Source organism: Caretta caretta, chromosome 20 (assembly GCF_965140235.1).
Source record: "Caretta caretta isolate rCarCar2 chromosome 20, rCarCar1.hap1, whole genome shotgun sequence".
In the NCBI taxonomy this organism is placed as follows: domain Eukaryota; kingdom Metazoa; phylum Chordata; order Testudines; family Cheloniidae; genus Caretta; species Caretta caretta.
This window is the reverse complement of record NC_134225.1, coordinates 2,242,492-2,263,082: the sequence shown is the minus strand read 5'-3', so window position 1 is coordinate 2,263,082 and position 20,591 is coordinate 2,242,492. Positions and strand designations below refer to the sequence as shown.

At 53.1% G+C, this 20,591-nt stretch overlaps 1 protein-coding gene across 2 annotated transcripts; it reads right to left on the bottom strand.

Annotated features, from left to right (window-relative positions):
- Window positions 1-201: 201 nt before the first annotated feature.
- RAB5B (RAB5B, member RAS oncogene family) lies at window positions 202-18,974 on the bottom strand. 2 transcript variants are annotated; one of them, XM_048831653.2, is made up of 6 exons: window positions 18,871-18,974; window positions 7,753-8,029; window positions 5,927-6,078; window positions 5,599-5,721; window positions 4,800-4,893; window positions 202-3,751 (listed from the first exon to the last, which is right to left on the bottom strand). In XM_048831653.2, the coding sequence occupies exons 2-6, from the start codon at window positions 7,913-7,915 to the stop codon at window positions 3,636-3,638; spliced, it is 648 nt and encodes a 215-aa protein (XP_048687610.1). In that variant the 5' UTR covers window positions 7,916-8,029; window positions 18,871-18,974; the 3' UTR covers window positions 202-3,635. The 2 variants fall into 2 exon arrangements, with proteins under 2 accessions (XP_048687610.1, XP_048687611.1); XM_048831654.2 differs by lacking the exon at window positions 5,599-5,721.
- Window positions 18,975-20,591: the final 1,617 nt, after the last annotated feature.

Sequence of the window (20,591 nt, the reverse complement as noted above, 5' to 3'; positions counted from 1 at the left end):
TCCCCCCCTTCGGTCCCTGGGGTCCGTGGATGGGGCTGAGAGGCAGTAGATTTTCACATGTCTACTGCCCGGCTGGCTGGGGGTTCAGAAACAATTCCTTTGCTCCCCTGATCTGACCCCACAGGAGCCAGGAGGAGAGCGGGTTCTCTCCGGGATGGAGAAGCCAACCCTCCATACCCCCCCAGCTAGCTCCAGACACAATAAAACAGCAGCTTCATTTAATACACGGATTTTTTTCTGACATTAAATACATTGGTAAATCAGCCGTTAAATTCTGTTACCATGATTGTTATTTTAAATGCAATGTAGGAGCTTTCTCAAAGCAAAAACAACTGATCAGAAAAAAAAAAAAAAAAAGGCAAGCGGGATTAGGGGGGCAGGGGGGGGTTCAAAAGCTGCAGTGTCCCAATTTGGTCCAGGGATTTAGCCAGAAAACACACACTCCTGTAAGAGGGTTATGGACACTGGTGAATGTAGAGGACTCTGGACACAGGCTCTGTGCGTTCCAGCTTTGCCAGCAGGGTGGATGCTGCACGAAGAGCACTGGTTGTCGGACAGGTAAGCAGAGTCTTTCCACCGAGCAGAAAGAGTCTTTCCAGCAAGGACAAAGCCCCCCATGTACGTTAGAAGTGCAGCCTGAAATCTCCAACAACGCCCTTGTGTTAGTGGCAGGGGGAAGTTACATGTCATGTCACTGCAGGGACTGGAGGAGAAAAGAACCGAATACCCACGAGGCCATGCCACGCTTCAGCCTCCCGAAGGTCTCCTGGCTGCAAGAAAGGGCCCCCCGCGCACAGCCCAGCTCAGCGAGGAGTGATGGTAAAGGCTAGCTCAGCCTCCCAGCCACTTCCTAATCTATTTCCCACCCGTCCTGGGCTGGGCCTGGTGCTTCCCCTGCCTAGTTGTTTCGCTGCTTCAACTCTGCTTGACTAGACAATACAAAACGAGAGGAGGACAGGAGCCTGCTTCCTGCAAGATGCTGGGGCTCCAGTTTGGCTAGTGCTGGGGGAGGGCCTCTCCCCCTTGGAGAGATCCCACTTCAAAGCCACCCCCCGCACACACACCCCCAATAAACACACAGGGCGACATCCTCATCTCAGCCTGGGAACCTTGAGCAAGGCACGAGCTCCCTCGCAGGCTCTCCCCGGGACAGCCAGTGCAGGAACAGTGCGGAGGGGCCGGCCGATTCTCAACATACGACTGAGCCGGCAGAAGGGGCCAGGACTGACAGCACCGGAGGCAGTTCATCCAGAGAACAGGTGCAGGGGGATGTGCAAGATTCCCTTTGTCCCTGCTCTGGGAGACTCCCACAAGACGTAAAGTTAAGCCTGTGGCCGTCAGCCTCCTAGGCACCGAAGGAAAGCCGCCAGCTAGTGCCAGCAGTAACGGTGTGTCAAGGATCCTCGGCAGGTCACAACATATCCACGGGCAACTCAGGGCAGCTCAGAGCCAGAGGCAAGAGACTCCGTGCCCTGGTCTCCCCCTGTATCCAGGCAGGGCACCAGGACCGTTTTGCTGTCCAGTTTGGAACCTGCTACAGTACATTAAGCCCCAGGGAAGACTGTCTGAACAGGCAACCCCTGTAACAGGAGGTTCCCGCTACGAGCGGCTCTATCATTAACAAAGCTACGGGGGTGCTGCTCTGATGCCCTGGGATCAGCTGTTCCAGGACTACCCCGGGGGCTTCCCATCCAGCCCAACAGAACCAAGCGCTATTTACAGCCCAAATAAAACATGCGGCTACTTTGCACATGAGAGCTTGTATTTCCAAGGGGCCCTCAGCGGTGGAGCGGAGTTTGTGACATTACACAGACAGGGAGTGCGTGCAGCCAGGCTGGGTGCTTGTGACCTGCCGCCGTAACCAGCTGGGGCAGGCGTGGGTGTGAGGTGCGAAAGACCCTCCCTGGGAGCAGTGACACCCCTCTCCCTCAGCGCCCAGAGAGGAGGCAGACTGGACTGTGCTTTGATGTCAGTTTCCCCCTGCAGGTTCTCCTGGCAGGCACCTCCAGGTAACCAGTGTGTTCCCCTTCCATGGGGAGGGGCCGAGCCCTCGCCAGCGTCCCAGAGGGAGGAGGAGACTCTCCTTGCATCATCCACCCTCCCCACCTCACCCAAGTTCCAGCCCATGCTAGAAAGGCAAGGGAGCCGATCCACACATGCTGAGCTGGACAGGGGCACAGGGAAGGGGAAGTACACAGCACAGCTGCCATTCCCAGGACCAGGAAGGCAGGTCCTCTGCCTTTGCATGGCCTCACCTTCTTTAACACCAACTCCCAGCCCCATGTCCCTCCTGGAGCTCCCTAGGTTTGCTGCTCAGCACGCTCACCACCCCACCCCCTCCTACAGACAAAGAGGGGACACCCCTGCTCTGGGACTATTTTATGACCCCCCCCATTCTGAAGTGATCCTTGCTAGTCACTTGGGACTGCAGTGTAACAGACAAAGTGAGCCCAGTTTCCCTGCACATAGGAGCAGACTGGAGCCCAGAGAATAAAACCTTTGGTGGGTTCCTCTTCGCGGAGGGAGCAGCAGAAATCAGTGCGGTGACCCCCCCCCAGGAGCCCTCCAGCTAGCTTAAACTGAATGTGGCCCAAGACAAGATAAGCTCAACTGGACAGACTGGAGATTAAAGTGCAAACCAGAGAATTTGAGCGCCTGGTGATGGGGGAAGAATAAACCAACAGCTCCGAGAGGCCAGGAGCTCTTGAGGGGCGTATCACTGCAAGATACTGGGCGCAGCCGAAACTTTGGGGTTTTACACCCCCACCCAAGTCAGTATTAATGATACCATTTGCCACACAGCTGTAGAATCCATCCACCAGCTGACGCTGGGTGCACTGGCCTGGCGTTACCAAGATCAGGGGGATTACGGGAACGTAGTTCATGATTCTATTCATGCTGCTGAGACTTCGCAGCACTGAAGAGTCATTGTCTGTGTTCGCTTCACAGCGATCCATGCTAGCCAGCAGGAGGCCTGATTCTAGAGCACAGGATTCCACCCCTCACTTCCCCCCGTTCCCCCACCACTTCCACTCCCTTGCCGGAAAGGCCACCCAGGAAGAAATTAAGGACACTGCAGCTTCCCCCCCATCCCCCAAACATTGAAACAGATGAAAAAAACAGGATAAAAATTAAAGAGAAAACCCACAAGACACCCTCAGAAATAGCGTTTTCTGTAGGTCCCCATTCAACTTATTCTTCATGAAATAAACCTACAAGGGTTAAGTTTCCACCTCCTTTGGGCCCCTCCCCCCAGCATTAAATAAAGGGGGGGATGGGTAGAAGAGGACAGGTGTTACAGGACCGAGAACACAGAGGGGGTGGGGGGAGGGAGGAATCAATCAGAATTAGGTAGCTATTTGCACCTGTAATACAAAGCGAAGAGTTTGGTTTTTGGAAGTCAAGTCCCCGGTCGATCTAGTTCCACTGTCACTGGGGGGGGGGACGGGGGGGACAGGTGTCTGGCGGTGGTTCTGAAGCATTAAAAAGTGCAGTTAGAGGCATCAGGAGGGATTCGGTTCAGACGGGTGTCGGTGCGCCGGTGTTAGGGGAGGTGAAGTGTGGTGGGCAGGGGTGGGAATGGAGGTTATATCTTAGCTCTTCCTCTCGCGTCGGCCTCTCTCGAAAGCCACCCTTCAGTTGCTACAACACTGGCTCTTGTTCTGCTGGCTCTGCTCGTGGAGGTCCACGCCTCGGCTCCTTCCCGCCACGCCACTCGTGCTCTGGGGCTCGCTCTTTGGCAGCTTCTTGGCTGGAGGGGGGGAGAGGGGAGAGTGAGCGAGGCCGACGGAGGGGAGCAGTAACAGCAACTGCTCCCCTCCCAGCCCCTTGGGCCACAGCAACGCCGCTGACCACCTTCTGCCCGGGCCGGCTCTCAGATGGCCCATTTCTGAGACTCCAGTCTGGATTTCAGAGCCACCTCCCAGCTGCCCCCACCACCACTCTGCTCTCGGGGGAACCCGGCTCCTGTCCTGCTGCGTCCCCCACGGCCCTCCAGAGCGAGCCAGCACCAGGAGAGCTGGCTGGAGTCGCTCCTGCTCCCCTCAAAGCTCACGTGCAGGTCCTGCTGCACAACCGACCATTACAGGCTCCACCCAGGCCAGAAGGAGCCAGCCGAGCTCCCAGGGCCTTTACGTGGACGCGGAGATTTGGAAACGTCCCAGGCGATGCAGATTCTGCGCAAGTGGCAGCTCCCAGGGCTTTTGTTTGCCCAGGTGGATTTGAAGGCACTAAAGACGAAGGTGCTAAGAAAATCAGAAATGAGGCAGCCCTGGAGATGTGAGAAGGAGCCACGGTTTCAGCCAGCTCCGTGACCAAGCAGGGATGTGGAAGGTGTTCAAGGGCAAAGACCCAGCAGCGTAATCCGTAACTGCAAAGGCTAGCCTGGCACTTCCCTAAGGGAGATCTTCGTCCCTGGTCCCCTCCGAGTCTTCCAAGGCTAATGCTGCTTCAGCATGGAGCCTCCACGTTGACCCCGCACCAGAGCCTGACAACAAATCACGGCTTGCTTCCTTACTGAATATTCAGCAGTAAGCTCCCCCCCCCAGCCCCCAGAAACACCCTCAGGAACCACGTTATGTCCTGGAGCAGGACAGGAAGGGGGGCTCCCCATGGGGTTCCAGCCCTCCACATGGGCTGCATGAATCAGCATCTGTACAGAGCTCAGGTGGGAACTGCCTCCCGCAGCCACCTGGTGCAGAGCTCCCGACACAGAAGCCTGGTGGATCTGCAGCAGGCCAGGGGCACCTTCGGCCTGTCTACTGCCCTGGGGCGGATGCCGTCCAGCACCCACACCTTACCGATTGCCAGGAAGAGATCGTTAACGTTCATCGCTGTCTTGGCAGACGTCTCCATGAACAACAGGCTGTTGTCATCAGCGTAGGCTTGTGCCTCCTGTAACAGACACACAAGTATCACTGTTCCGGGGGGTTCCTGCCTGGAGGGCGTGGGAAGGGTGAGTGGTGGCCAGACCCACCAACGAGGCCCTTTTACCGGCACTGACAGTCCCGCCTCTACAGAAGAGGCCGAGGTCCTCTGCAATGCAGCCAAGCCAGCAGCTCCAGAGATGGACCGTTAACCACAATGGACTGGAGGCAGAAAGCAGCAAACGCTGCTCTGTCGGAGGCTTTGAGAGGCTGCTGCAGAGACTACGCCGCTCAGCGCTTTGCAGGGGCTCGGCTGTGCTGACAGGCCTAGCCAGCTGCCCTTTGAGCAGTGGGAATGGATTCCCGCCAGCGAGACGGGAGCAGTGATCCACCTCGCAGGGCAGGGTGGAGAACGCCCCGTGCCGCTCAGAGGGGCTGCTGACACGGCAAGGATTGTTTACTGTGGGCAGCGACGCTGCTGCAGACCCCCCCGCTCCTGTGTGGATTAGATTTCCCCTTCCTAGTGCAGCCACCGTACTCAGGTTCTCACTGCCACTGGGCGTACCTGACAGCATGTGCCCAACGGGCCCAAAAGCTGCCGGCTGGCCGGCCCCTGACCAGAGCAGAGACTCCCGGGCTGCTGCAGCTAGATGCCAAGAGGCTTTCAAAGGCCAGGGGCAGAACTCGGGGGGCTGGGAAGCCTTAGCCAAGTCCACAAACCCCAGCTACTCACTTCATATTCTACCATGCGCTTGTTGGCGAGGTCAGCCTTGTTGCCCGCTAAGGCTATGACGATGCTGGGGCTGGCTTGCCGCTGTAGCTCTTTCACCCATGTCTTCGCTCGGGCAAACGTTTCCTGGAAGAGAAAGGTGAGAGAGGACAGCGTAAAGTCAGTGACCTGCCAGACTCTGGGCGAGTCTGCAGCCAAGCTAGAAACAGAACCCAGGTTTCCCAGCTCCTTGCCTTAACCCTGAGACCATCCTTCCTCCTAGACTGGGACAATTCCGTGCCTCCCTATTCCCCCTGGCACCAGGAAAGCTAAGGGAGAACTCCAAATGTACCTGGTTGGTGATGTCATAGACCACAATGGCAGCTTGTGCCCCCCGGTAATACATTGGGGCCAGACTGTGATATCTCTCCTGGCCAGCTGTGTCCCAGATCTCAAACTTGACTGTTGTGTCATCCAGGCAGACGGACTGTGTGAGGAACGCCGCTGTTGAGAGGAAAGGAGACAGTAGTACAAGTAGCAGTCAGCCCGTTGCGCTGGGTTCTGTGCATACAGCAAGAGAGGCCCTATCCTGGAGAGCTGTCAATCTAAGTAGATTGACAGGCAAAGCCCAGAAGGGGAAGTGACTCGCCCAAGGGGACACAGCAAGTCGTTGGCAAAGCCAGGTCTCCTGACTCCGAATCTAGGACCTTGGAGCATGCTGCTCTCTAGGCATCGTTCACACAGGAACAGGTTAATCATTTCAAGTTTGGACATTGACATAAACATTCACCCCCTATTGCTGAAACCCAGCTGCACGCTTATGCGGAGATCGAAGACGGCTCACATGGCATCTGCAATCAGGAACCAGTCCTGTGTTCAGGAAGGAGCTGGGGGTTTGTGGCTGAGTTAAGGAGTTTGACAGACACTAGCGTCTCCCGATCCGTCATACGTGGGGGATACAAACAGGAACAGTGTTTGTGCCCAGGCAGGTTGGCACATCCCAATGCTGTCGTGCGGGATGCAACACGAGCCAGAGCAGGATACTGTGACCTACATTTTCAAGAGGGACTAGCAATCATGTTAAAAGGGGCTTGGTTTTCAGAGGAGCACAGCACCCTTTGGTGTTAAGTTGGGAGCCCTAGCACCTTTCAAAGACATAAGCCTTCAGGAGCCTGGTTCCATTCCCCGCAGCTCTTGGGGCCAGAGTATTGGTGATATGCAGCGCCCCCCTCCCCCTCAGTAAAAAGGGTTTGCACGTGACTGTCAAACCTAACTGACCCTTAAGTCCCCCTTGCAAAGGTAGGGAAACAGACACAATGGGGTGGTGTTTGCCCGCAGCAGAGCCCAGGAGTCCTGGCTCCCAGTTCCACACGCTAACTGATGTCTAGGGATTTGTCTGGCCACGTGAGCGCACTGTCGGTCCCCCCAAGCTAGGGGGGAAGACAGGCTGAGAAAAGGCAAAAAATACATTAAAAAGGCTCTACAGGAGCCAAGACTGAGCACGCAGGTGGCGAGCAACCCAGGTGTCAGACCACCGCTGGGCCCTGAAGGAGTCAGGAACACGTCTCCAGGGGGATTCCCCCCGTGATCACTCAGCACTTCCTCAGCCCTCCCCTACTGCAAGTCTCCAAGCTCGCAATGAAAGGTGGGTCAGGGTGGTCCCCACTTTACAGAGGGGGTAGTGACACATGCACACGAACAGAACTCAGGTCTCAACTCCTGCTTCAGTTCTCTAGCCATTGGACAACACTGGCTCACTGCCCATTACACAGACATGCCACCTATTAATCCAAGGTGCATTGTGCTATCTTGTCTCAGCCGTGGTCTGAAAATTGGCTGTACCATCTTCACACACACGATGGGATTCTTTCAGGCGCGTCGGCAAGTCACAGCTACATCCTTGTACATACAGTGAGGCTGCAGGTAGTTCTGGAAGGAGCATGGATTCATTACGCCAACTACCACTGTGCCTCGCCCTGCTACTCACTTGGGCCCCTCTGAAGGCATGACAGGCCTTGGGCTGCTCACAGTGATAAGGCAGGTTCTGCAATGGCCAACCAAGGGCAGCTGGGCCCTAATCAGGTGGGGAGCGAGGGAAGCCAGGAGCTCCAGAGGACTGTGGGGAAGTCTGCATCTACCCCCTCGATACACACCCCCATGCTCTCGCACAGCACTTACCCCCGATGGTGCTCTCCTGGTATTCGTGGAACTGACCCTTGACGAAGCGCAGCACCAGACTGGACTTCCCCACCGCGGACTCGCCCAGCAGCACTAGCTTAAACTGACAGATTTTACTAGCTTGGGACTGACCATTCGGCCTGGCAGCTCCTCTGCTGGTCATGGCCTGGATTCCGGTCACAGCCTGCGCCCCAGCGGATCGGAGAACCTTCGTGCCACTGACCAGCTCTTGGCTTGGTTCTGAGCCAAGGAACAGTATCCTAGAGGCTCAACTCTCCTGAAACACAAGAGGGAGAGACGAATTAGCACATGGTACAGATACAACACTACAGAGTTTGAAGGGCTCCGAGTTTTTTGGTCTCAGACGTTATCTCCGTTGGATTTATGGATCAGTAACCGCCTTGCATACCACACACCAGGGTGAGCAAGGAATAGAACCCGGGAGTCCGACTTGCCTACTGCACCTACTAGGACACGCTCCCTTTCCTGCCAAGAGCTCCGATTCTCCCATACATTAAGGTAGAGAGATGCCCGAGCCTCACTGGCAGGTAAGCTTTAAAAAAGGAGCAAGCTGACAAGCAGAAATCGGGCCAAGGAGGGAAAGAAAAAGCTGGATCCTTACAACTGAGTGAGTCAGCAATCCTAGCAGATGTCTCACTTGCATTCCTGGAGAAGTAGCAAACAGCTCCTGGATAGGAACGCGCATTGCACCATGTGGTACCAAGGGCCAGGGCAGAGCCTCTGACCTGTTCTAGGAAGGGGCAGGAGGATTCAAGAACTCTGTTATGCAGCAACAAGCTCAGGCCCCATTTGCAGCCTGAATGCATCTGTTCTGTTTACTGCAAATGGCCTGAAATTCCACATCTGCTCATCTCCCCTCCCTGCCCCGGCTCTCTGGGGGCAGGACGGAGGGACTGACCTATTTCATCGCTGCCGTTCTGAAGGGAAATTCCTAAGTGAGGGACAGTCGAGTCAATTTTTGTTTACGTATTTTGAGACCCCCACTCACACGCGCAGTGCAGGCACGCTGCCATCGCACAAGGGCTATGGGTAGGCCACCTTCCCTGCTCAGTTAACCACCCGCCAAATTTTAAAGCCTTCCCTGTGAAAAAGCTATTACCAGCTCTTGCTGCAGAGTGAAATTGATGCAATCCTGGTCAGTTTCACATAGCCACTACCCATGGCCAAAAGTTCTCCCCCAACCCAGGCAATGGGTGAAAAGACCATACTGCTGGGAGTTCTCAAGAAGAAGACGTGGTGAGACAGAAGGCTGACTACACCCAGAGCTGTGCTGGTTTAACTTAAACCAGTCTAACCCCGTTTAGTTAGACCAGTGCCAGAGGCTGTGTGAACAATTGACTGCAGTTGACGTGAAGTCAACTAGGAACAGGTTTAAACAAGATCTAAATAAGCCACTCTGAAACCTGAAGCATCCAAAAGGTGTGCACTAGTCTGGCAAAAGTGGTACGTGTACAGTCAACAACAGAGGGTCCTATTTCAAGTGGTGGGTGGAGGGGGGTTAACCAGGTAGGGATATAACTGGAATAGATTTTCATTGAAATAGGACACAATCTGAAATAAGCACCCAGACATCTGCATCGCAGAGGTGTGAACTACAGACTCTTGTTTTGGTTCCAGTTTGTGTGTAGCCAACACCTCAGGTCTGCCAGTGGCTGAGCGTTTATGTCCCTAAGAAGAAAAGGAGGACTTGTGGCACCTTAGAGACTAGGTGCCACAAGTCCTCCTTTTCTTTTTGTGAATACAGACTAACACAGCTGCGACTCTGAAATATGTCCCTAAGGTCTCTCAGGACTTCAGCCACGTCTACACTACCCGCGGGATAGTGATCAACCTATCGGGGATCGATTTATCATGTCTAGTGTAGACATGATAAATTGATCCCCGATCGCTCTGCCGTCGACTCCGGACCACCACAGCAAGAGGTGGAAGCGGAGTCGACGGGGAGGGGCGGCCGTCGATCCCGCGCCGTAAGGACGCGAAGTAAGTGATTCTAAGTCTATCTAAGATACGTCGACTTCAGCTACGAGAATAGCGTAGCTGAAGTAGACGTATCTTAGATCAATCCCCCGCACCCCGGCAGCGTAGACCAGGCCTTCAACTCAATCCTTTGTGCAATGCACTAGGAGACTGTGAGAAAGGGTTCCTCCGATCTGATGTGAAATGCATTTTAAGACCTCAAAACACATGCATGCTAGCGATGCTTCTTTATTAGAATCCCCTTAGAAAACAACGGATGCTGACCTGTGTTAATTCAAATAGCTCTACATCTGCGTTAGGACGTTAGTAACTGCCAAAAAGGTATCGGGAGCAATGAAAGAAAATGGCATTAAACTTCAGAGTCTGTTTATTTCACCATTTAACCGATTAAATTGTGAGGCACAGCTTAGCCCTTTATTCCAGTGGATTCTCACCCCTAGCGATGAGTCGGGGGAATTTAGCAAAGCACGTGTTGGTTGGTTTGCCTACCTACTCTCCGAAGCCCATTTCTGGATTCCATAGCCAGCACTGGTGACCTTGGAGCTAAGGGCAGACAGGTTTCTCAAATGCAGGCAACTGGGCCAAGATTTTTCCAGAAGTCCTGATTGTGGCTATCAAATCTGAGACACCTTCAAGAGACCTGAATCAGAGGCTGTGCGCTCAGGTCCCCTTGAGGCCTCTTAAAATTAGACACCCAAAAATCACTAGCCATTTTTCAGTGTCTCAGGCCTTTCCTTCTGAGTTCAAACCCTAAAGGAAGGGCTTCCAGGTCTTGAGGTGAGAGATCGGATCCAAGACTGGTGTGTTATAGGGCAGACCCTGGAGCAAAGATTTGTTAGCATTAACAGGGCCAAGTATACAAGAAAACAAGGGTCATCTGAAGACTTATCAGCGAGCAGCCAGGAAAAGCCTGGCCATTTCCCGTTCCCCATCTGCTTTGAGACAAGCAGACTAAAGGCCAAAACCTGGCAGGAAATGCTCACTGTAACCGCTGTGATTTGTACAAATTGAACGCTGGGCAGCCCAATACTTCCCAGTCCCACCAAGGAAGAGGGACAGTCACCATTTTATTGTTCAAAAAGCAAGAATCCAAGGACAACGGGAAAAGGTTTCAAAGCCCATAATGGCCAAAGCTGTCTGGTAGCAACCCAAGTACTGCACGTTCAGCTTTCCTGGAGCTGAGCTGGCTAAAGACAGGGAAACGCTTCCTTCCGCTTCGAGGACCTTGTTTTGTTAAATATGTGAGAGAGGAATGATTAAGCAATGACCTCGTCAGCATCCTATGAGAGTTTCCTGGGGAGAGTCCTGCGTGATTCTGGGGAAGCTGGCACAAGCCAGAGTGTTCCGATGCTTAGAAGCCACTCTCTGCTTTGTGGCACCGGGGCACAGCTTCAAATTAGGCCAGACACAGATGGGGAGAGTGAGATACAGAGGGAGCAATATGAGGGTTAAGCAACTACAATTAGGGCCAGAGTTGAAAGTCCTCAGCGCCTCCCATCGCGAGCTGATCTCTTTCGGAAGTCCGGCCCTTGGAAGAATAAGAATACTGGGCTTCTCCAACTGAAGACATTCCCATTGCTTGTCCCAGAGGGTGAATTGCTGGTCACCCCACCCTCTCTCTCAACCTGCCAATCACTGGATAGTTACAACACTTTGTATGCTGGCTTCAGCAAGTCACAAGAGGCTAAACACGAAGGATATTTCAGAGCAACAGCCAGGATTTGACAACAGCACCACCTCATTGCAAAGCCAGTCACCACAGACCCTTAAAGGTGACCTGCAAAGGGTGGTTTGTTTGGGTTTTTTAAAACAGCTTTGCCTTTGAAGGCTTCCGCAGAAATCAGGAACCTTGTCTGGCCTTCCCTCTATGCTGGAGGTCCGAGCTCTCACACCTTAATTGTTCAGTCTGAACAAAGGTGTTCTCTCCCCCGAGCAGGTGTTTGGTATTGGGGAGCAGGTGAGAAGATGCTGTAACCATTCTGACAAATCTCTTCTCCGCAACTGCTGCAGCTTCCGCTTCCTGGTGATGTGCTCATTTCATTTGTTCCCTAAGTCACCACAGGCTTCCAGGGGGGTTGGACAGGAAAGTAACAAAGACACTTTTCAGATTCTTCTACAGCATAAAGATGCTGACACAAGCCAAGCTACCCTCCTCCTCACTGCAGCTCAGGTCACCTAAGTGCCTAGTAAATTGGTACCAGATAAATGGTCATCTCTCAACAATTCTCTGCACTCAGACAGGGCCTTTCAAGCCAAGGATCTCAAAGCACTTTACGAACCTAGCTGAATTAAGCCTTCCCATACCCCAGGGAGTAGCACCCCCATTTCAGAGAGGGGGAAGGGAAAGCACAGACATGAAGTCACTTGCCACGGCCATAAAGCGACTCTGGCAGAGCTGTGTGTCAGGCATAAGAACATTCAACCTGCATGCTACTTCGCACCTCCTAAGAGCTCCTTCTGTTACTTGGGTTTCCCTCCCACGACAAGACCAAGCTTCTTCATGGTGTAAACACGCCACGAGAGCAGACAAACCAACACAGCTCATCGAGGTTCCCAGAAAAGTCAAATCCTGTTGTACTACTGGTGACCAGCGATTGGCATGGAGATGGGACGCTGAATACAAGTGTTGCAGCCACTCTTTAGACTCAGCTCTTCGGAGCAGGGACTGTCTACTCTGTGCCCAACTGTGAGGTCCTGTTCTTGGATGGTCCCTAGCCACCGCTGTAACACACATTACTACAATCCCAAGAAAGCTCCGGGAACTCACCCCGAACGCGATCAGAGTAGTTGATCCAGCCGTCCACTCATATTCGCTAAACAGAGAGCTCCATCCCAACAGAAGCTTCCTCCAATATCAAGAATGAATTTAACTCAAAGAAATTAAATCGGAAAAGCCCTCCTCTGAAGCAAGGGGGCTTCTACAGATCAGGGGTTCTCAAATCCCCCCCATGCTATAAAAACCTCCCTGGCCCAGCTGTGCCACCACATCTGGTTTTCTGCATATAAAAGCCAGGAGGAGAATTGTCTGGAGCCCCACACCAGGAGAGGCACGGCAGAGCTATGTTGCTCAGGTTTCACCCAGGACTGGGGCTGAAGCTGGTGTGGTTCGGGACCCCAGGGTGCAGTCCCACATGGCAGGACTTTGGCTTTCCGGCCTGGGCCCTAGTGAGTCTAATGCCAGTCATGCTTGGCAGACCCCCTGAAACCTGGTCACACACCCCCAGGGGGCCCCAGACCCCTGGCTGAGAACCACTGCTATAGATTATATAGATACCTTTCTTTAAAAGGCTACTGTCCAAATTTGGCTCTTTCATGGACTACCTGAAATAACTAGAATGAGGTATCCGACCCCTAACAGGTCAAAGCCCTCAGTCCATTAGCTCTTCAGATCTTTCAGTAAATCCGTGTAACCTGCCGTAGCATCCTTTGGACATTTTCAGAGTAATTTTATATCTGCGTTAATATTAAACATCTGTTGGAACCACAGTTACCGTCCAGAAAGTTACTTACCAAAGCAAAACATTTCCAGAAAGCATCCAACAGCTAGACCAGAAATTGAGGACCCCCTTGGAGCCCCATTTTACTCTGCATCAGTGACATACACATCACAACCCTTAGCTTGCACAAGTTACAATAAAGGTGTTTTAACAGCAGTCAGCTGACAAGCTTCAGCTTGGCAGCCGACTTGGACATCTCCATTGCCAACATTAGAGATTCAGGAGTCAGTTTGGCTGACCATTTCATTACCCTGAGAAGCGGAGCAGGGCTCAACAACTGGCTCTGATGCACTGAGCAAGTTCAGGGTGAAAGAACTGGGAAAGAGATCCACACAGCCCATTCCTTACCGATTCCCTGCCCCCTACTACCGGCACTGAAAGGACAAATACGTGGCATAGGGAGCTAGCTAGATATCCACCCTTGGATCAGATCACCCCCAGTTTCACTGCACTGACTTCAGTGGGGTTGCGGCAGGGATGAATGCGATCCATTGCAATTCAGTCATTAAGAGTGTTAATAGCAGAACTTTGTTTCAGGGAAGGGCCTGTTCAGGAGATACCCCCAGGAGTTGGAGTTGCAACAGCCTGTCTGGGTTAACTGCTTTCCTGTTGCCAATGTTACTTTTCCTATGTCTTAATCACATACAACATAAGCCACTGCCATCAAAACCACACGCATGGGTTAAATCTGCCATCAGCCCTCTCTCCCCACCCCGCTTTATTACCTAGCCAGACAGTGAAGAGGATGCAACGAACTGGATCCTACCCTGACCACCCAGTATTTGAAAGCCTGAAATGCAGGAGTTACAGATCCGACCCCGGTGCACACCCAAGTAGTGTGGAACCCCATTCCCTTCAGTGGCCATTCTGCCGGGGCAAGGGCTGCAGGATCAGGTTCCTCACAGGAATGAGAAGATGAGAGCATATTACAAGGGAGCCACTGCTCTGGACTCTGAGATGTTTTGAGACTCTTTGAGCACTGGACTGGGTTCCCTAGGGACGTGGCAGAATCTCCTTCCTTTGAGGTTTTTAAGGCCCGGCTTGACAAAGCCCTGGCTGGGATGATTTAGTTGCTTTGAGTAGGGGGTTGGACTAGATGACCTCCTCAGGTCCCTTCCAACCCTGATATTCTATGTTCCTGAAGAGCCCTGGTGATGCACCGTCAGATACAAAATAACAGCAGCACAGCCTGATACAGCTCGCTGGGAGCTTGTTCCGTTTATTAATAAGGTTGCAATGGATCCACCATTTTCCCCATCCAGGTATGAGACTTCTCAACAGGGGCCCAGGCATACCCACTGTTCAGACAAGAGACATTTACCTACACAGCCTTTCTAGTCTTCAAAGTGCATTACACACTAGTTTATCCTCAGCATCCACAGGAAAGGGACAAGTATCCTCCCCTCCAGTTTACTGTTGAGAACTAAGCCCAAAAGCCACTTGCAACAGGTGATGGAGGGTCTTGTCTACATGGGGATTTGAAACTAAGAGTCCTGTGTCATAGCTGCCATTAAAATGCGTACATTCCTGCCTCTGGTTCTTTCCTCAATACGTATCCTGGATCCTGAACTACGCTGCAGTCCGGCCACCTCTACCCAGCTCGGTTCCAATTACAGTCACCAAACAAAGCTTTAAGAGTCACCGCTGGGATAATTAGCACCTCTGTCTCCAGGGTATTTACATGTAAAGTCACTCCACACCACTGACCATTAAAGAGGTAATGCTCATTGACTCACAATATTGATATCTGGTGGATCAAGGGCCACCAGTCTTCTTTCTACTAGACAGATTAGGAATATCCTGTACAACAACTGCAGTCACCCAGGAATGCCCCGTTGTCCGCAAATTAATGCGACACTCACACAGAACTTGAGGAGCCGCAGAGACAGGACCCAGCCTCTCCTGCTCCAAAACACACGTCCATTTCAGTTGAGGGGGGAAAAAGTAGGATCTCCCTTAGCAATACAAGGCCTATCTAACAAAGGTGAGCAGTTTTGATTTCATCCAGTGGAAGGCAGCGATACATGGATGGAATTAACCAGCACAATATAGCAACTCTGTTAAATTAAAGCTTGTTTTCAGCAGGCATTGGGCGATGTAGTGATCTGGGAAAGGATCAACTAGAATTTTGGAAGACTTAATAAAACTTTGCACCCAGGGCAAGCATTAGTTCTCCAGACACCAGTTGAGCGTTTGCCTGGTAAGCTTTCATGGCATTGCTGGAAGACTAAGGGACACCGGGTTTATTAAGCACCCAGCAACAAAGCTGTCACTTGTCTCTATGACCCCGCCAGAGTCTGTCTGATTATCCTTCGATCGCAACCACTTGTTGCAAGTGTAAAATAAAACAGGGATTTACTGTCAGACACAGGCAGGCGGAAAGAGGGGTGAGCATGTTGCCCGCAGCATGGAAAGCTCTTGTGCAGAGCTTATAGTAAACTTTGGAAATTAGTCACATAAGAAGCACCTGGAAGGCAGGGCTCTCCCCCAAGATAGGCCAGGATATTCCCTGCCATGCTCCCCCATGCATCCGAACAGAGGCAATAATGGTCCCACAAGTTGTCTCTAGCAAGAGCATGCATTGATTTAAATAAAAGGAGTGACTTGAGAGTTAGCTCTCCTTGCTACACTAGCAATGTTAGTGGCCAGGCCAAAGGGCTAATAACAACACAGCCACGTTCTAGGCGAGCATGGGGAGGTGATCAGCAGTCACTTGGCAATGTTTAATAGATCCTGACACCCAAAGGAGGTTAAAAGTCACTTCCCCTCTATGTACCCTCCATTTCCCCACTCACACAGTGAAGCTGTGGCAAAGCTGGCAGTGGCAGCCAGGAGTCCAAGCTCCCAGTCCCTTGCTCTAGCTATTAACAATGCAGCGTCTCTTCCTTTCCCTCCACAAGAAGTTAGAAAAATTCATATGGGTACTAGGCCAGTCATCAAACATTAATAAGCAGGGAGGAAAGCGTTGCATATGTGAAGCCACTTAAAGAACATAGAAAATATTTCTGAGATTGAGTTGAAGACTAGGGGAAAATTCAGGGTAGGGTTCGAGAGAGTACAGCACAGCTGCGACCCTTAAGGATTTCAGCACTGCTTAACCATTGTGAGAGCAGGAGATCTGCTTCCTCCCCTCCATCACGCTTAGAGGAAGTTGTTCACATCACTGCTTTACTACTCTGTAAGCAAGGAGAATGAAAATGGTTGGGCCAATGGCAAGGAGTAATGGGACAAGATTAAGGGGAGGCAAGCTCAGCCCGAATGTCAGGAAAAGCTTCCCAAAAGCAGAGATCTGCTAAAGGATGAAATAGTTCTCAGGGTAAGCCCACACTGCAATTTAAGACCAGGATTTGAACTCAGGCTCAAGCCTAACCCCCCTTCTGTCTACACACAAATGGTGCTAACCCAGGGTCCCAGGATCCCACAGGGGCGGAGGGTCCAAGGCTGAGTCAAGTCCAGACCCAGGGTTCAAGCCCTATTGCTTTGCAGTGTAGATGCAGCCCCGCCCCACTGGACTTGTGCTGTGAGGGTATGTCTACACTGATACTAAAACCCACAGCACTGTGCCTCAAAGCCCAGGTCAGCTGACTCAGGCTCCAGGGCTAAAAACTGCAGTGTAGACATTCAGGCTGGAGCTGAGACCATCCTCTCATGCCATGGATATTTTATCAAAATGTAGATGTACCATGGGAGTCCACCAGAAGTATTCCACAATCCCACGGGCTGACTTTCTTTGTCCTCCGGACAGTCAAGTTTTCCCACACTGCACCACAAACAAAGGGCTAGAGCAGCTACACTTTGGGAGGGTGCTAGGAAGTCTGAGATACAGGTGGTTGAACATGGGCCTGCAAGATGAAATGTAGACACTGGAGTCCCAGCGTTCTACAGTTCCTAACCTGGAGTTAAAAATGCATGTAGACGCTCAAACCTTAGGTTAACAATCCCAGGGTCTGCTAATTTGAGTTCTACTAGCCCTGGACCGACATTGCAGGGTAGACATATCTCCAGAGAGAACTGGTGAAAGCACCATTATTGCAGGAATCTTTAAAACTAGACCGGATACAGGAGACAAGACTGTCGGTAGCAATTACACACTAATATAGCGGGGACTGGATGATCTACAAGGCCTCCCCAATCTCTGAACTTCCATGATTCACTTCCTCCTTTCCTTAATTGACATGCAAATAATAAAGTATCCGATTCAACACAGAAAATTTAACACGAGCTGACAGCACTGCGGCCATCCCAGAAGGGGAAAGAACTAACCTAAATACCAAGAGCCCTTGAGGCACTAGTGCCCTGAAAATAAACATTCCAGCACATATTGCATTCTAACGTGCCCATCACTGTAGCCTCTACTTATGTTTGGAGACAGCCATAGGATTCCAGCTGAGAGACTAACCCATATTCCCAGGTAGAGTCTGGCAATCAGCCCCTAGTAGGAACGACCCGTGAGACAAACCTGATAATTGATGGTACACCAGGTTATCCCATCTTCCCAGCTGCCCCAATTTAGAAGGCAGAGTCCCTTTTTGCTCTCTCCAATAAAAGAAATATTTATCACTTTCCCACTTTGTCCCTCTGGGAAGATCTCCTGTTCCAATGCATTTTTAATGGAGTTAAATTGGAAGACAAAGATTAGAAGCACCTCAGGGCTGTGGGATTCGCTCCATGAATTTCTAATATTCCCGTCTTCCACTAATCCTTGTTGTTAGCTCCTGGATAGTATGAACCACCAGCAATGCCCAGCCAGGAACACGTTGGAGGCTGAGTCGACAGACCAGCCCTAGATGTTAATTATACACTACACGGTTCCACTTGCACAGGTCTGCTCACAAGAACAGAAACGCAATGAGGTGGTGTCTTCCATCCCCAGGTGTCCCTGCTGTTAAGAGCTATAAGCTGCTGGTGTGTTTGGTGGGCTGACCAGGAGGAGGAGGAAGAGGGGCGAGCATCTGTGCTGTATTGTCCCTCGCTATGGAAAAGGCACATTAGTAACATGGGCAGGTGTGAGGACCAAGAATGAACTCAGGCCCCAGCACTGGGGACAGGTGCATTCAGGCCTCGAGCAGAGCGGTGTGCAAAGGGGGACAGGGGAAACAGAAAGGAGTCTCTGTACCCTCACCTAAGCAGACAGAGCACGGCTGGGGCACAGCAGGCCCAGAAAGCTTGCTGGGACCTCAAGAACCCCAAACCCTGGGGCAGGGGCACGGGGTGGGGCGGGGGGGGGGATACACAGCCCCTTTGCCATCCTACAGGAAGACACACCCTGATCTCCCCTCCCCGCAATGGGGCAGCCCTACCAGCTGCCAAGCCCCATCCATCCCACTACCCTGGGCCCCCCGAGAGACCCAAGTCTCCCCCCTTCCTTCCAGCCTGCCCAGGGCAGCCACCCCCAGCCCAGCCCAACGCCGGGCTCCGCCCCCTGCCCCCAGGCTCCGCCCCCTGCCCCCCCACGGACACCAGTTCCCCCCCCCGCCACGGACCGGGCCCCCCCGCGCCCAGCCCCCAACCACCCGAGGGCCCCCCCCCTCCAGGGTCCGGCCCCTCCCAACTCTTCTCCCCGCCCCCTAGGCCCCCACCCAGGGCCCCGGCCGCGCCGCGCCCCACCCCCGCTCCCCGGTACCTGAGGCGGCTCCGGCTCCGGCTCCCCCCGTCTCGGCCCCTAAAGTGTCGAACACACAAACAGCTGCTCTCAACCAAACCTGCCGCTGGTGGGCGGGGTTAAGCGGCGGCCGCGCCAATCCGTGCCGGGCACCTGGCGAGCGGACCCGCCCCTGCCAGCCGTCTCGCCCAATTGCCGCTCCGGAAAACGCATCGCCGGGCCCCCCAATTCGATTCACCAATGAGAGCTCAGAAGTGGCCGGACGGGCGCAAAATTTGGCCAATGACAACTGGGACAGCATGGTGGTAACAGACCAATAAAATAGAAAAACGTCATGATAGGGTGGATCTTATGTTAACTGACGGACTCTGAAGCCAATGAAACAGCAGTTCTTCCGGGGGCTGCAGCAACAACAAATAAGGTGACCTAAAGGGGCGGGCCCCTCAAGCTCCGGTGTCCAATCAGAATCAGGAATTCCGTCCCCTCTTTCCAATCACAGGGCAGACAGCCTCCAGCTTTACCAATCTGAGACCAGAACGCGATGATTGACAAGCGACCGAAGGCGTCTCACCCTCCCTATTCTGTCCAATTAAAGGACGGCCCGCCTCCCCTCTGACCAATCAGAGACGGGCCGGGAAATAATTGGCAGGGTGGGGCTGAGAAGGGAGGTGTGAGCACGGAGGCCTCTGGGAATCTGACCTTTGACCTTGTCATGAACCTCTCCCCAATTAGCTTAATTGAGCTAAAAATAGACGACGGTTGGGGGCCCAGAGAGCAGGGGGCGGGGCCAGGCACCAGGAGCCCAAGGGGGCCGGGGAGGGTGGAGCCCAGGGAGTTGGGCCCAGGGACAGGGGAGGGGCCTGAGGTGTGGGGCCCAGATAAGGGAGGGGCCTAAGGCCGTGGTAGCCCAGGCAGGTAGCCCGGGGTGAGGGACCGCGGGGTCTAGGCACCAGGAGCCCAGGGGTCCGATGACCCAGGGCAGGGCCTAGGTTCAGGCACCAAGGGCTGGGATAGGGCAGGGGCCAAGTTGCCAGCAGCCAGCCAGGCCCGAGGGGGCACGTTGCCCCTGTGGGGCACCGGGCCCTGTCCAGACACGAGGCTAACAGGGTGTTGCTGTGACCCAGGAAAGGGCCTGAGCTGTCTTGCCAGCCCCCTGCTTATGGATATTACCAGAGTTGCAGGCCTGGGTCAGCAGCTGCATAAACACCAAAAAGCTGGCCCCTGCCTCCAGGAGCTCACAACCCTTTGGCAAAAATGGCAGCTGCTATTCCAGAAAGGTTGCAAAAGGAGGGAGGGTCGTAGGTGGGGACTGAGGGGCATCCATGGGGGTGGGTAGGAAGCCCAGGGCTGGCATAGCAGGGGGCCTGCCCCTTGTAACATTGCCAGAGCTAATGGGAGCTTCGTCCAACATCCGTACACCTACTGTAAGGCAGAGTTGTTAGACTATTGCCCTCATCACTAAAATCACTCCACTTTTTAAAAAGGAAAAACAATTGACAAGGCTGCAGGGAAGAACTTTCACAGATAAACTTAATGGACCCTAGTTCAGCTGTGCATATCACTGGTACTATTCTGCTTATGCTCTGTCAGCTGTTATCTCTCATCTTACATTGTAAACTCTTTGGGGCAGGGGCTGTCTGCAGCACCGAGCACAATGGGGGCCTGGCCCATGACGAGGAGCTCTTAAGCACAGAGCCTCAAAGGTATTGGAATGGGTGACTCCCATTGAAATTGGTGCCTAA